At 32.8% G+C, this 15,168-nt stretch overlaps 2 protein-coding genes across 3 annotated transcripts; both read left to right on the top strand.

Annotated features, from left to right (window-relative positions):
- Positions 1 to 452: 452 nt before the first annotated feature.
- LOC120118404 (protein RAE1-like) lies at positions 453 to 7,848 on the top strand. Of its 2 annotated transcripts, XM_039138446.1 has the most exons (12): positions 453 to 635; positions 759 to 819; positions 1,205 to 1,291; positions 1,467 to 1,544; positions 2,287 to 2,480; positions 5,408 to 5,549; positions 5,956 to 6,036; positions 6,274 to 6,402; positions 6,679 to 6,756; positions 7,263 to 7,334; positions 7,440 to 7,520; positions 7,645 to 7,848. In XM_039138446.1, the coding sequence occupies exons 2-12, from the start codon at positions 766 to 768 to the stop codon at positions 7,699 to 7,701; spliced, it is 1,053 nt and encodes a 350-aa protein (XP_038994377.1). In that variant the 5' UTR covers positions 453 to 635; positions 759 to 765; the 3' UTR covers positions 7,702 to 7,848. The 2 variants fall into 2 exon arrangements, with proteins under 2 accessions (XP_038994377.1, XP_038994371.1); XM_039138440.1 differs by lacking the exon at positions 7,645 to 7,848 and having other exon boundaries at positions 7,440 to 7,553.
- Positions 7,849 to 9,391: 1,543 nt separating this feature from the next.
- On the top strand, positions 9,392 to 10,118 carry LOC120118297 (ethylene-responsive transcription factor ERF003-like). Its single transcript, XM_039138374.1, has 2 exons — positions 9,392 to 9,569; positions 9,660 to 10,118. Exons 1-2 carry the CDS (start codon positions 9,487 to 9,489, stop codon positions 10,099 to 10,101), a joined length of 525 nt encoding a protein of 174 aa, XP_038994305.1. The 5' UTR covers positions 9,392 to 9,486; the 3' UTR covers positions 10,102 to 10,118.
- Positions 10,119 to 15,168: the final 5,050 nt, after the last annotated feature.

The raw sequence follows: 15,168 nt of genomic DNA, 5'->3' as shown, positions 1-15,168 counted from the left end.
GACATTAAATTTTATATAAGTTTCTGACTTTTACTTTCATTAAATTACATCACAAAACATTTATACCTAACAAGTTATTTTCTTTAGATACCTCATATTGAAGAAATTATGTCTATAGAATATATACAAATCAATAAACTAAAATAAATTTTAAACAAATAGAACCTTACGATCATTCAAAATATTAAAAAATTGATTATATTCAACAAAATAAATCATGTATACATATTAGAGCAATTTGTATTAAAATTAACTTTTAGATACATTAGTGATTGAGTCTATAAACAATCACATAAGAGATTGAAGTATCAATTAATACTGTCTTAATTTTTAATAATTTTTCTATAAAACCATTAAAAAATTAATATAATTTTAAATAATATTAATAACATTTTTTTAAAAATCTGATGATGGGGAATAATCTCATATAATCATTTTATAACCAGGGTGATCTGGCGTGGCGTTCATCCAACGCAACGCGTCCTCCTGTAAACCGGCATCGCATCGCACCACAACCAGCAACCCTCGAGTCTTTCTCGCACGTATATATATTTATTCCACCTACTATTTCTACTTGTTTTATTCAGTTTTCCCTCTCCTTTCAAAATCAAAATTAAAGTATCTTTTTCTCCAAGGTAATTTTCTTTTTCCTCCCAGTTCGTATCTTCTTCTTCTTTTTTGTTTTATTTTGCAATGCGAAGATTTGAAAGTTTATTATAATCGCAAGTGCTTAGTCTCTCATCGATTAAATTTTGCAGTTTCGTAATGTCTACTTTCGGTGCCGCCGCCGCCAATCATAACCCTAACAAATCATTCGAGGTATCAGCTCTTTAATTTGTATAAGATATTTTACACGATTCACATTTTTTTGTTTAATTTCCATTTGCTAATATATATTTTTCGAGTTAAATTATATATATATTATTTTTAAACTTGTGAGTTTATAAATTTCTGTTCCTTTACTGTATTTTTTATGTTGAGGAGAAACGATAGAAAAAAATTATTCTTAGCTTTTGGTTAAATGATACTTGAACTAGTGATAATGTGATAGACTGATGATTTCCTCCTTTCTTTTTGGAATTTTTCGAGGGATAAATACGGGCAAGGGTCTATGTCATTGATTAAAAAAGATACTACAATTGAAAAAAGAACTCGAAATTTGAGCTTGGTTGAACTTTTTGATGCAAGGGGTTTTTACCTGTAGGTTGCGCAACCGCCCAGTGATTCTGTTTCAAGCCTTAGTTTTAGTCCCAAAGCCAATTTCTTGATTGCTACTTCATGGGATAATCAGGTATGCGCACTTTGCTTTGTTTCATTTTTTGATTCTTGTGATCTCAATCTTGTTCTTTAAGTTCTTGTACGGAGTTGAATTATTGGATTTTCTTTATTGTTGCTTCCCTTGTAGTTTGCTTGGTTAGCTGAAATGTGACAACCCCCCCTTTTTTTTTTCTTGAACAATTTTGCAGGTGAGATGTTGGGAAATATCCCGGAATGGTACAGCTGTTGGTAGTACTCCAAAGGCATCAATTACTCATGATCACCCGGTAATAAGTCAAAGTCTATTGCATTTAGGGTGCGTTTGGTTCACGAAATGTAAGATTATTAGTGAGAATAAAAGATTACCAGAAAATAAGATTACTGGGAATGTTGTATTTTGTGTTTGGTTGGTTTAGCAGGAATGTAAGATTACCGTGTTTGGTTAAAGGAATAAAAGATTATTGAAATGTATATTTGACCAAATTATCCTTATTATATATTTGTATAATATTACAAATTATAAAATATTTATATATTTTCTTTAAAAAATTAAATTCATAATATTTATATAATTTTTTTTACAAAATTAAAAATATAAAAAAAAGTTTAATGAAAGTAAATTTTTTTTAACCCTTGAACTTCATATAAAAATTTTAATTATAGAATTTTTTTTATAAATCTAAAATAATTTAAGGATAAATTTATAATTTAATCTTCGTAGAATTTTTATTATTCAATGATAGAATAATGATATTTTTGAAAAAAAAATAAAAATTTAAGGATATTTTAGTCCAAAACACCGGTAATGTTATAATATCTAAAGGAAAAGAGGTAATGACATTCCTGGTAATATATCCTAAAAATTCTACTATTGATAATAAAATATTATCGGGAATGAGATTCTTGACCAACCAAACATGAAGAATTTTACATTCCTTGAACCAAACATTCCCTTAGTGATGTATTATTCTACTTTTCAATTTGTAGCTGTAGTAAACAAATTATGTTTTCTTCTTGCTCTTTTAAAAGGTTTTGTGCTCAACTTGGAAGGATGATGGTACAACGGTCTTTTGTGGAGGCTGTGACAAGCAGGTCAAGATGTGGCCTTTATTATCTGGTGGTCAACCAATGACAGCTGCCATGCATGATGCCCCTATTAAAGAGGTTGCTTGGATACCAGAGATGAACCTCTTAGCTACCGGTAGCTTGGACAAGACATTAAAGTAATACTCTCACCTTTCCGTGTTTTTGTACCATTGAGAAGTTGAAGTCATGTTTTCGGATATCGGGTCCTAGTGATTAACTGATTAAGATCGTGTTGAATAATGCATTTCATGTGAGGGCTCCCTTGCCATATTACTAAGTGATAGTAGTTTTTGGTCCACCCGATTCGATTTGATCCGACCCGAGAATAAGTAGTCCTCTTCTTGAGATCCGACCTGATTAAAATAAGTTTTCACCTAATTTGAATATGATCTTATATATAACTTAAAAACTCAACCCGACCCGTTATAATAAAAATATTATTTTTATTAAATAAAAACAGTGATTTAATTAAAAAATAATAATATAAAAGGATATTGTTGTAATTATTTTTAAATATTTAAGGTAAAATATATTTTTTCGGGTAGAGTTGAGTCGTGTATTTTTCACCCTAAATCCGAACCCAACCCGAACATCACATTAAAAAATCCCGACCTGAACCTAACTTTTTTAAAAAAAATTCAACCCGATCTGGTCGGGTCGGATCAGAACCCGTCGGATTCAGGTCTTATGCCCATCCCTAATAGTACCTACATATTTGTAAATTCCATGCTCAATTCACAGGAAGTATGATCATGTTGTAGTCACAAGATAATTTTTTGAATAACACTAATTGTTCACTTGGTTTAGCTGTGTAGGAGGTTGTTCCTTGTGTGCTAGATCTGCGTATAATTGCGTCATGATAAATTTGGCTTTGTTTTTTGGTTGTGTGCTACATATGAGTATAATTATCACATGATAAGTTTAGCTCAGCTCTGCTTTTTTTATTGTGTGCTAGATGTGTGCATAATTATGACTTGATGCCTTGATTTTGGGGCCACATGTAGGAGATTTTGGATAGGGGTGAGCAAAGAAACTGAGTAAACCGACCTGAACAATAGTGTTTGGACATCCTATGGAACATGGAACACTAATTTAAAAAGTGAAAATAAAAAATACCTTATAATAAACGATTTTAACTAATTTTTTTAAATTTGTCAAAATGATCAACTAAATCGCAATGCGATAGTCGAAGTTCGCGTTACGAATCTGAAAACTGATTCGCAACGCGAACTTCGACTATCGCATTGCGATTTACATATTCGCATTGCGATAGTCCAAGTTCGCGTTGCGATAGTCCAAGTTCGCGTTATGATTTTTCAAATTCGCGCTGCGATTTATTTCAAATTTATTGCGATAGTCCAAGTTCGCGTTGCGATTTATTACAAATTCGTTGCGATAGTCCAAGTTCGTTGCGATAGTCGAAGTTCGCGTTGCGATTTATTTTAAATTCGTTGCGATAGTCCAAAATCACAACAACTGGTGGTATTGCATTTGTTTCTTAAGAATTTTCTCTAAAAAGATAGTATTACAACGGCCACGACGGGCGGCGGCGGCGGCGCGCGAGAGTCCCTCTTGTTCTCTATCACTCAACAAGGAAGTGGGAAAGCCAAACCTTAAATACCATTCCCAATAGTGTTTCCAATACTATGTGGGATTGAGCATTACCAACATTTGTTTCTAATATTATGTGATTATTCAGGAAACAATTAACAATCATGCACCTTAAAACAACTGAATCAATAACCAATTGCATTAGTATTATACGATTAAATATGTCATAATTAAAAGTCAATCTACAATCAATCGCGATTATTGCAATTTTAAGCAAAACATTAAAAAAAAATTCATCACTCGCGAGAATAAAAAAATTGTTATCGTGCAATTACAATCAATTGAAAATAAATTAGAATTGCATGAAAACTAAACGAACCAAAATACTTTTCATACAAATACTAAAGTCATTAACTATAATTCACAAATAATATCACTATTTAAGGCTCAATCCCACATAGTATTGGGAACAAGTGTTGGTAATGCTCAATCTCACATAGGAAACATTATTGGGAATGGTATTTAAGGCTTGGCTTTCTCACTTTCTTGTTGAGTGATAGAGAACAAGGGGGACTCTCACGCGCCGCCGCCGTCCGTCTCGTCTCGGGTCGGGTCGTGGTAATACGTGTCTTCGACACGTACGCGCGAATACTATCTTTTTAGAGAAAATTCTTAAGAAACAAATGCAATACCACCAGTCGTTGCGATTTTAGACTATCGCAACGCGAACTTGGACTATCGCAACGAATTTGGAAAATCGCATTGCGATAGTCGATGTTCGCGTTGCGAATCTGGAAACTTATTTGCGATACCGGAGATCGCATTGCGAATTACGATTTAGTTGGTCATTTTGGCAAATCCAAAAAAAGTTGGTTAAAATCGTATATTATAAGGCATTTTTTGTCACTGAGATTAATTTCTCATTTAAAAATCATGGTCATCTGAACCAAATTCTATTTTTATTTAATTTATAATTAATTTTAATTCTTTTATAATGTAAAAAATGTTTTGTATTTTATAATAGTGAATAAAATAATTTGAACTGCTAATCAATTATTTTTATTTATCTGAAAAAATTATTTTTTCGAAAATATCTATGAAAAAGACATTGAAACGATCTGAACCAATCTGAATCAAGAAATAAAGCTATTTTTCAGAATAAAGTCTGGAAAGTCAAAACCCAATATTAATATCGAAAAACCAGGAACCGATCTGAATGGAATTGTCATGGACGGTTTAAAAATTTAGGAAACCCGACCAAACTGACTCTCCGCGTTCAAACTTGTACATTCCGAAGCATCATTTTTAATGTTAAAGCTGAAATTTTATGGAGAACATATTTTCATCTATTATTTACATTCACACACAAATTTGTTTCTTGTGTTATCATTTGGTCAATGACTAATGAGTTTTTCCGTATTCCTTTTACTTCGTCCATCAATTTTCAGCAATTTGCTTCTTTAATATCACTTTGGTTTTTAATCAACTTGCGGGTTTTTACCTTTGTATTTAGATACTGGGATACAAGGCAGTCAAACCCAGTACATACCCAACAACTTCCTGATCGATGCTATGCACTCACGGTGAAATATCCATTGATGGTTGTTGGCACTGCAGATAGAAATCTAATTGTCTTTAACTTGCAGAATCCTCAGGTAGTGTTTTCTCTAATTCAAAGGGTCTTTATTATTTTCAAATCTCCTGCGTTCAAATTTAATAAAACTAATGCTCCCCCGACCCCTTCTCTATCTCTCTTGTCTGGTTGACTTGTCCTTTTTGGTGGTATGGGATATTGTTATTTATAAAGTATTGAAGCATTCTAGGAGTTGGGAATAATTGAGTTAAAGGTGCACCTAGCATCTTCCTTTTTATTTATTATCTATAAAATCGTAGTGTAAGTGATCTATGCTATACGTTGTTTTGTACTATATGATTGTTGGACATAAATGTCGCTAATGGAATTGCTGATTGATATGTTGAGAAATTATTAATGTTACTTGTTTGCTTTTCTCTCGCATCTTCATGTCGAATAAGTAAATAACATTGCTGAAATGCTAGCAGAATGAATTCAAGAGAGTCACCTCACCCCTCAAGTATCAGACAAGATGTGTTGCTGCCTTCCCTGACCAGCAAGGATTTTTGGTATGCTTATTTTTCTTCCTTTCATCTTTAAGTTTCCAACAATGTGACACATGTATTCCCCCCCCCCCCCCCCGCAAAAAAAACATTTTGCCTAAATGGAGTAACAACGTTGGACTACATCATTTATAAACTCCTTTTCCCCTTGTGCATCCGTAATAGAATAGTTTCTCAAACAAAAAGAAAAATGTAATGGAATAGTTTCATTGTAAGTATTAACTTCATTGTTTTTCTTTACAGGTTGGTTCAATCGAGGGAAGGGTCGGTGTACACCACCTTGATGATGGCCAACAGAGTAAAAACTTTACATTTAAATGCCACAGGGATGGCAGTGAGATATATTCTGTTAATTCGTTAAACTTCCATCCTGTAAGATTTTTTTCACCTATTTATCTCCATGTGTTCATTATTTGTTTCATGGTATCCATGCTGGGTGGATATTAAGCTTTGCTTGGAATGAAGGATGGAAAAATTGTTATAAGAGTCAGTCACTTTCTTACCTTGTAGCTTAATCATTAGGTTAAAAAAGTTTCTTTCCTCGCACATTTCCATTCTTCAGAACAAGAAGACCCTTAGTTCTTAAATCATTTTATGGAGGTAACTCTTCTTTGGCTCATGATTTGATGATGCTGTTCGTTGTTTCAGGTACATCACACTTTTGCCACTGCAGGTTCTGATGGTGCTTTCAATTTCTGGGACAAGGATAGTAAACAGAGACTAAAGGTATTCTTAGAATCCTTTGTCCATTCAGAAAGCAATAAGATCATTTATGAGATGAAGTGTCGCATGGTTTTTGTCCATTAGCCTTCTCTACTACTAGTGCAAATAAGGTTTACTTAAATTTGCTATTTTTCAAGAACCAATATAAAAAAAAGTGGTTTCTGTTAGAAAGGGGCAGTGATTGGTTTTTAATGAGTCCCCTTTTCATTTCAAAAAAAAGAAAACAGTTAACCTGAGTTTTTCAACAGTCTGATTGGTTTCTGTTAGAAAGTGGCACTGATTGCGGAAGCCGTGAATTCGGTATTGCTGGCAGTGACAGTCAGTACCAGCATGCCACTAACAGTGGCACTGGCAGCATATTCCTTTTGGCATTGAAATTTCAAGAAACTTCTCAATGCTTTTATGTAAATTGATATTGGTCTGAACTTGACAATTCTAGCTCCGGCAGCAAGATCATCTTTGTTGTATTCTGGTTTGGTTATGAATACCGTCTTTTGCTTGATTTTCAGGCAATGTCAAGGTGCAGTCAACCTATACCATGCGGTACTTTCAACAATGATGGATCAATATATGCATATTCGGTATTTACTTTGGAAGAGTGCTCTGATTTTCTCTCTGAACTGAAATATATGTGTATATATATGTACATATATGGTGCAGTTATTCTCACCCTGTATTTGCTATAGGTTTGCTATGACTGGAGTAAGGGTGCTGAAAATCACAACCCATCGACAGCCAAAACCTACATTTTCCTTCACTTGCCACAGGTACATAAAAACAAATAATTCACACACTGGATTATTTATTGTAGTCATTAAGCTCTTATTCAAAAAGCCATTTTTCATTAGAAACTTTTTTTACTCGTGAATCTAACTGGTAACGTGTCCTGAGATACTGGAATCTGAAGTTAAAGGCAAGCCAAGAGTTGGAACCAGTGGTAGAAAGTGAAGAGGTTAGTTTCTGATTAGGAAATGGCTGAACCTTAGAGGAAAAGGATTTGGCACTTTTTGTCTGGTTCTGGTTTCTTGATGGGTCATTGTTTCTTCCCCTTTCAAGTAGAACAAGTAGGATAGGAATGTGCTGTGTAAATCGGGAATTCCCCCGCCCCCGATCATTTTGTCTCCAATTTTGTGTTTACCGTTTTATTTTAGCGCTGTAGTGTTGCAAAGTTACAAACGGGCTTGAATCCGACCATTCTTTCTCCCATTTCTGCAAGTGGGAATTGCATTATATGTAATCATTAGGAAAGTTGTCACTCTGATTTGTTGGGGTTTGGGGTCTCAAAGTGGTTCATCAAATGGTTTTTGTCATATTGTAAATGTACCCCCGAACAATTATAAAATATAAAAATAGTGAATTAGATCATTGGATCAGTCTAGATGCGAATCAAGCCTGAGAGAAAAATTAAAAATGAATCACAGGGCATAGTTTGGGCAAAATTACCCGAAGATTGGTCTCTATAACGTGTCCTAGCTTTCAAGGAATATATTGAATGAATGGAAAGAACAAAAGGGTTGCCATTGAAGTCGACTTGTAAATCTTTTGGTACATAGATTGCTTCGCTTCTTCCACAGCAAAATAGACGTGGTCAAATATAGCGGCTAATACTAATAGTCGTTCCATGGCAGTAAATGGCAAATACAGTATATTATGATTATGAAAGAATGGGGCTTGAAAAATACATGAAACGTGGGCTTCTTTGTCCTTACCTTATTCAATGGCATATGGGTAGGTTCCCTGTGTACTTGTAAATGTGGTGTGAGCCATGTTACCTTTGTCTACTAACTAATACATGAAACACGAGCGCCTACTCACCTTACCCCTATATTTGATTCAATTATATAATAAATTAAAGTTTAAGATTCTAAATTATGAAGATAATAAGACCTGGTTTCAAGGAAAATTGTATGTTTCACGTATTAAATAACATTTTATAACTGAACAATTAGAAAAAAGTCACATTTGTTCTTTAGTTTAGCTCTTAAATGAATTTTAAAACTTAAATTCTACCTAACTTTTATTTAATCAATTTTTAAAAAATATAAATCATATTTTTAATGACATAAAGGTAGATAACCTAATATGTTAAAGACTCTTTTATATTGTATAAATTTACATTGGTTCTATTTTACATAAGGAAGTATTTATATTGATGCAAAACAACTTTTTTGAATAGTTACATTGATGCAAATTGAATTAGAAGGAAAAAATAAATAAAACAATGACATCAATCGACTTTCTAGTGCATATATCCCAAAATGTGTAAATAATTTTTTAAATATTTTAGGGTGATTATATGTTTTAAAAACTCTCAATTATATTTGACAAAGAATACTTAAATATCCTATAATTGTGAGTGTTTAAACCCGAGATTCTAAAGATAACAACCATATTTTCAACCATTGAAATAGCTTAGTTGGTACATGTGTAAATATATATAAGCTCCTTGTAGGAAAAAAAAAGTGGTCCTCATGTAAAAAAGAGATGAAAACAAAAGCGAAGGGGAAAAAAGAAACTACCCATTGTGGGTCCTATTATTCTTATGTTGATCATTGATCAGTATTCTCCAAGTTCAGAATGTCGCAAACGAAGGTTGTATATAAGCCCACTTGAAGTCCTCGACTCTCCCAAATCAGAACTTCCCTCCCAATCATTCTCTGCTCATTTTCATTTTGCCTTTGTTCTCTCTCAGACATATCACAAACACTTGTGTTTCTCGTTAAAAAAACCGCCATGGGAAGACCTCAACAGCGATACCGTGGCGTTCGCCAAAGACATTGGGGTTCTTGGGTCTCTGAAATTCGACACCCCATCTTGTAACTTCCTCGAAACTATTTTTTCTTTCTTTAATAATTGGTTAATTTTCACTTTGTTTTCATGAGAAAATCGTTTCTTGTGTTTTGCAGGAAGACTAGAATATGGCTAGGCACATTTGAAACGGCAGAGGATGCGGCAAGAGCTTACGATGAGGCGGCATGGCTTATATGCGGGGCAAAAGCACGAACCAATTTCCCATGCAATCCCAATCACACTCAGTCTTCTTCATCGACGCTTCTCTCAGATACCCTGGCAGCTAAGTTACATAAATGTCACATGGCAGCAATGCAACTGGTTAAAAAGAATGCAGAAAAAGACTCTTATGCAACACAATGTCAACCTTCAGCTGCTTCTGGCTACGGCGTTACCAGAGCCAATATCGGAGAAACTGATGGCTGGCGGCAACCGGAGAACCAATGGGAAGGAAACGAAGAACAGTTCACCCCACTGGAAGATGATGATGTAGAGCAGATGATAGAGGAATTGCTTCATTATGGATCTATTGAACTTTGTCCTGTAGATTCAACCTAGTCTAAAATGTAAGGATTTTCCATGTGTTAATGGAAAATGTATTTATTATTGTACTTTTTCTAATTCTTGGTATTATTAGGTGACGAGAGTAGATACATGCAACATTATGCAATTCGAAGCTGGCAATGTGAAAGAGGTTTGGGTTCCTTGGGGACACGATGATGAATTGTCAGCATTCTTAAAAAAGAGTACTTTAATTTAATTAAAATCAACATCCGAGCCTGTTAATTTTAATTCCTCTGAATTTGCTCCATGCTGCAATTTCCCTTCCTTATGCTTCTTATTTAGTAATTTAATGTTCATATCTTTGATTTCATATTCTACCGATTTCTATCTGTAGAAAAATATGTGGACAATGTCCCTTTTTCCTTTTCTAAAAATAAAATTAAAAATTTTAGGTCAATTTATATTATTAATCTTTTTATCATGTATAAATTATAAATTTAATTTTATATTTTAATTTGATCATTCATAATTTTGATATATATATATATATATATCACCCGACAAATGGCCCTCCTAATATAGGGTATTATTTTATTAAGTCTCTTGACTATTAAAAGTTATAAAACGATCATCCAACAATAGAGTATTGCTTTGTTGAGTCATTCAACTAGTAAAAGTTACAAAATGATCACCCGATTATTCATTATATTACAAACTCGTCATCTTCTGTTAAAAGAATTGATGATATTCTGAGTTTAACGTTAACATGTTGATTGTGATATGATAAAATATGATCCTACTATCATATCTCAGTCATCATGTTAACGTCCAGCTTAGACAACCAAATTTTAATGGAAAAAGACGAGTTTGGAACATAATGAATAGTCAGATGATCATTTTGTAGCTTTTAATAGCTGAGAGACTTAATAAAGCAACATTCTATAGTGAAATGATCATTTTATAACTTTTAATAGTCAACAAATTTAATAAAATAATACCTATTGTCGGGGATCATCATGTAAAAGAATTATTGTTATTTCTTGATATCTCGAGTTCGAGCACAAAAAATATCAAAATATAAGCCTTTAATATTAAATGATTAAGTATTACCTTTAAACAAATATTACATCTTGAAATTGGAAAGAAAGGCAACTCGATCGCACAAATCCCAACAACAATTCCACCCACGTGTCGCATTGTCATTATTTGAAGGCCTTTTTCCTGTCAAAATTTCATCTCCTCTTCATAGTTTATTTATTTTTAATATCAGAATATGTTGTCAAGAGTGAAGTCAGATGTTATTTTAAAAAATTGTGTTAGAACTAAAAAACTTGGAAACTTGAAATACTTCTTATTCATTTATGCCATTGATCAATGTACATAATACATACATATGTAGTATTAACAATAAAGTAATTGTTTCTAACCAACCTCTAACCAATTCCTAACTATACAAAAATAACCAACTTTTCTATACTCAACACTCCCCCTCAAGTTGGTTGTAAAACACATCTTTTACTCCCAACTTGGATAACAAATATTCATATTGTGAAACACCAAGTGCCTTTGTTAAAATGTATGCTTGTTGCTCTGAGGTTGGAACAAACTCTGTCTGGATCAAACCCTTTTGAATCTTTTTCCTTATGAAGTGACAATCTATCTCTATGTGCTTTGTCCTTTCATGAAACACTAGATTAGTTGCAATCTGTAAAACAACCTTGTTGTCACTATAGATCTTTACTGGTTGATCATTGTTGATTCCAAGTTCTTTTAGCAACCCTTTTAGCCAAACAAGCTCTGAAGTTGTTATGGTCATGCTCCTGTACTCAGCTTCTGCTAAATATCTTTTTATTGAACTTATAATTTGGAGGAAAGCCAATTAAGCGATAACATTGATCTTTTTTGTGGCCTTTAACTTTATAGTAATCACAAGTGCCAGAAAAGCGTTTGCGATCAGAAGAACTACCAGAGTTGGAGAATAACGCCATCGTATCAGATGCAACAATCATAGATAGATGAGATCGATGCGATTCTTCTTGAATCAACATCGAGTAGGCTTGATTTACCGTTTGCAGAGGTTGCAAGAGCAAAATCTGACTTCGGATCGCCGAATAAGAGTCACTCAAACCCATTCAAAAACTGAAACAACTTCTGTTGAACTAAATGTTTCATGTTTTGCTGGGAATCTTCACAATCACAAACAGTAAAAGGAATCAAAGACTTATGATCGTAACAGTCTCATGACGCAAAAAAAAAATCGGGAACCATCAACTTTATCAAATATTTCCTTTAGATCGTTCCAAACAGAGGCAACACTGGAGGCAAACACCAGCCCAGCTGATAAATCCTTGCTAACAGCATTAAGAATCTAGGATAGAACAACATTATTACACCGATCCCATTGCACCTGCAAAGCGTCACTATAAGCACATCGCTGACAAGAACCGTTTATAAACCCTAGCTTATTCTTAGCAAGCAACGCAATCTTTATTGAACGGCTCCACACACTGTAATTGTCCAAACCGACCAACAGTTGAGAAACGAGCATTAGCACAGGCATATCTTACAGATGCAGGTATAAGAGATGAGTGAAATCAACCATCTCCTCGGCATAAGGCATTGTTGACAGAGAAGAAAAAAATGGAATCAAAAAATTGGGGAAAAGTGGTTTAACGAACGGAAATGAGGAAAATGAAAAAACTCAAAAAAGAAGGCTCAAAAACTAATGAATCAGAAGTAAAAAGACTGAAATTAAGTCTGATACCATGTTATAACTAAAAAACTTGGACACTTGGAATACTTCTTATTCATTTATGTCACTGATCAATGTACATAATACATATATATATATAGTATTAACAATAAAGTAACTGCTTCTGATCAACCTCTAACTAATTCTTAACTATACAAGAATAACCAATTAACTTTTCTATACTCAACAAATTGAAACTTGTTTTTCTATAAAAAAATATTATTGTATTTAAAAGAATTCCCTACATTTTCAAATCACAAACATTAAATGTTACACGTGTTCATAATAATAATAATAAAAGGCTGACAATGAATACATGTTAGTCAACAACAGTAAGGAAACCAGATTGAATATTAAATAGTGAAGGTTCAGTTTATAAGTATAGAGTGACAAAAATCATCAGAGATTGATAGACGAGCTTACCTTTTCTCATTACAAATCTTTTACGTGGTCAAAAATTAGGCACTCAACATGAATGTCCTTTAATCATATGATTTATGTGAGCATTGTATACAAAAAAAAGGCTAGAAAGACTCCTCCAACTGCGAATGGTGAACCCTGAGATCTTAGTGAGGCCTCTACAACTGCAGATGGAGACCAAGGGCCCAAGGAAGCCCTTCCAAGAGCAATAGATCCATAACCTAATGCTTTCAAGAAGCAAGGGTTTAGAGAATTTCTCAAATGTCACAAAAGATTTTAAAATACGTTGAAATAATTTATCAAGTAATCAGTGATAAAAAGTAATGCTATTCTTTCGAGAGATCCTAGATTCGAACAGTTGCGTCTGTAAGATATATACACGTTATCAATAACTTAACAAAATTCCGAACATATATTATCTTGTAATCACTCAAATTATTCAAAATAATATTAATATAATATAATAGGTCAAAAGATTAGATTAATTCCAATTAAGAATCTCTAAGTTCATAGAAGGAATTGGAAGCTCAATAAGTCTAAACACAGTAAACTTGTGTGTATAATTTCTGAAGACATAAACGTGACTAATACTCGTATTAATTGTAATTTGATAACATGAGCATTCTTCCTCACGTTCGTTAGTATTTTCATATACTGTCTCTTTGCTTACTTGTAGCTCTCTTGCTCTACTTACTAGGGTGCTTGGAGCCTAGCTTGTCGTAATATTTTTTTATTAATATTAGGTAAGTATAAGATATTATATATTCTAAAGATAACTTTTAATTTTTTTTTTGACTATATCTATTTTTTCATTGTTAATTTTTCTAGTCAAGTTTACATCATTATCAATCTTTTGTGGCAATTTATTCCACGGATTTGCAGCTTGAAATAGTTGGGAAAGCAGTAGAGCAGTCCTCAATTTCCAAGGAAAATCAAGGATAAAAGCGAACAAGCAAGCTAAGAGCAACACCAGCGCTGCGTTGGGGTGGAGTTGCTAAAGTACTGTAGAGTCTCCAGCCCTGCGCCAGATGTATCTCCAATCTGAAGAGCAATTGTAGCTCGACGCTAAATGTAGCGTGCTACTGTTGCAACGCTATAAATTTTTTTTTCATGATTTTTGGTTTTTTATTTAATTATCTTTTTAATTTCATTTTCTTTTAAAAATTAATTTATCTTATTCTATATTTTATTTTTTTAATTATAATTTCTACACAATAAAATAAAAATTAATATAATATAATATATATATTTAAGTTGATTAAATTGTAAGATAGATATAAATATATTTAAATTAGATAAATAAACATATTAATTTTTGAAACATAAAAACATAAAAAATACTAATAAAACTCAAACAATATTTTAACCAACAACACAAACACAAGGATTTAACTCATAACCAGACAGACTCCCTCCACTCCCTCCAAGATCATCAAAGTTCATTCCAAACACATTAAAAGTAGTAGAAGTTGATTGCTCTTCTTCTTTTCGTTTCTGAAAAAAATTTTGTTGTTCGTTTTGAATGTTATTTATGCTTATTTATCTTAATATTTTTTAGAAATGTATATGTTTTATTTTATATTTATAAAATCAATATTATAATAATTAAATATTGTGAATAAAGTAGAGTTGGTGGTAATATAGAGATAGCGTTGGAGATGAATTATTATTTCAATCTCTAGAATAGAGATAGAGATGCTGTAGAGTAGAGATGAAGATCGGAGATGAGCTAAGAATGGATGAACAATGACAAATGCTCCTCCCCAAAAAATAGTGCTTCCTGGACATGGTTAGTTCTTTGAACCAGAACATACTTGGATCTTGGGTTCCCATTTTTTTTCTTTGATTTCTTTATCCTTTTCTTTTGCCTTCGAGGAAATAAAGGGAAAAGGGAGAGTAATTAGAAAATCAGTTGATTTATTTCTATTTGATTTTTACTGTTTTAAATA

Source organism: Hibiscus syriacus, unplaced genomic scaffold (assembly GCF_006381635.1).
Source record: "Hibiscus syriacus cultivar Baekdansim isolate YM2019G1 unplaced genomic scaffold, ASM638163v2 tig00000935_pilon, whole genome shotgun sequence".
NCBI lineage: Eukaryota > Viridiplantae > Streptophyta > Magnoliopsida > Malvales > Malvaceae > Hibiscus > Hibiscus syriacus.
This window is presented reverse-complemented; position numbering and strand designations above follow the sequence as displayed.

Excerpts from the sequence above, each read along its gene's own strand:
- LOC120118297 (XM_039138374.1), top strand. The coding sequence starts at position 9,487 with ATGGGAAGACCTCAACAGCGATACCGTGGCGTTCGCCAAAGACATTGG. Across the intron at positions 9,570-9,659 it reads GAAATTCGACACCCCATCTT|GAAGACTAGAATATGGCTAG; the intron begins GTAACTTCCTCG and ends TGTGTTTTGCAG.
- LOC120118404 (XM_039138446.1), top strand. The coding sequence starts at position 766 with ATGTCTACTTTCGGTGCCGCCGCCGCCAATCATAACCCTAACAAATCA. Across the intron at positions 820-1,204 it reads ACCCTAACAAATCATTCGAG|GTTGCGCAACCGCCCAGTGA; the intron begins GTATCAGCTCTT and ends TTTTACCTGTAG. Across the intron at positions 2,481-5,407 it reads AGCTTGGACAAGACATTAAA|ATACTGGGATACAAGGCAGT; the intron begins GTAATACTCTCA and ends CTTTGTATTTAG.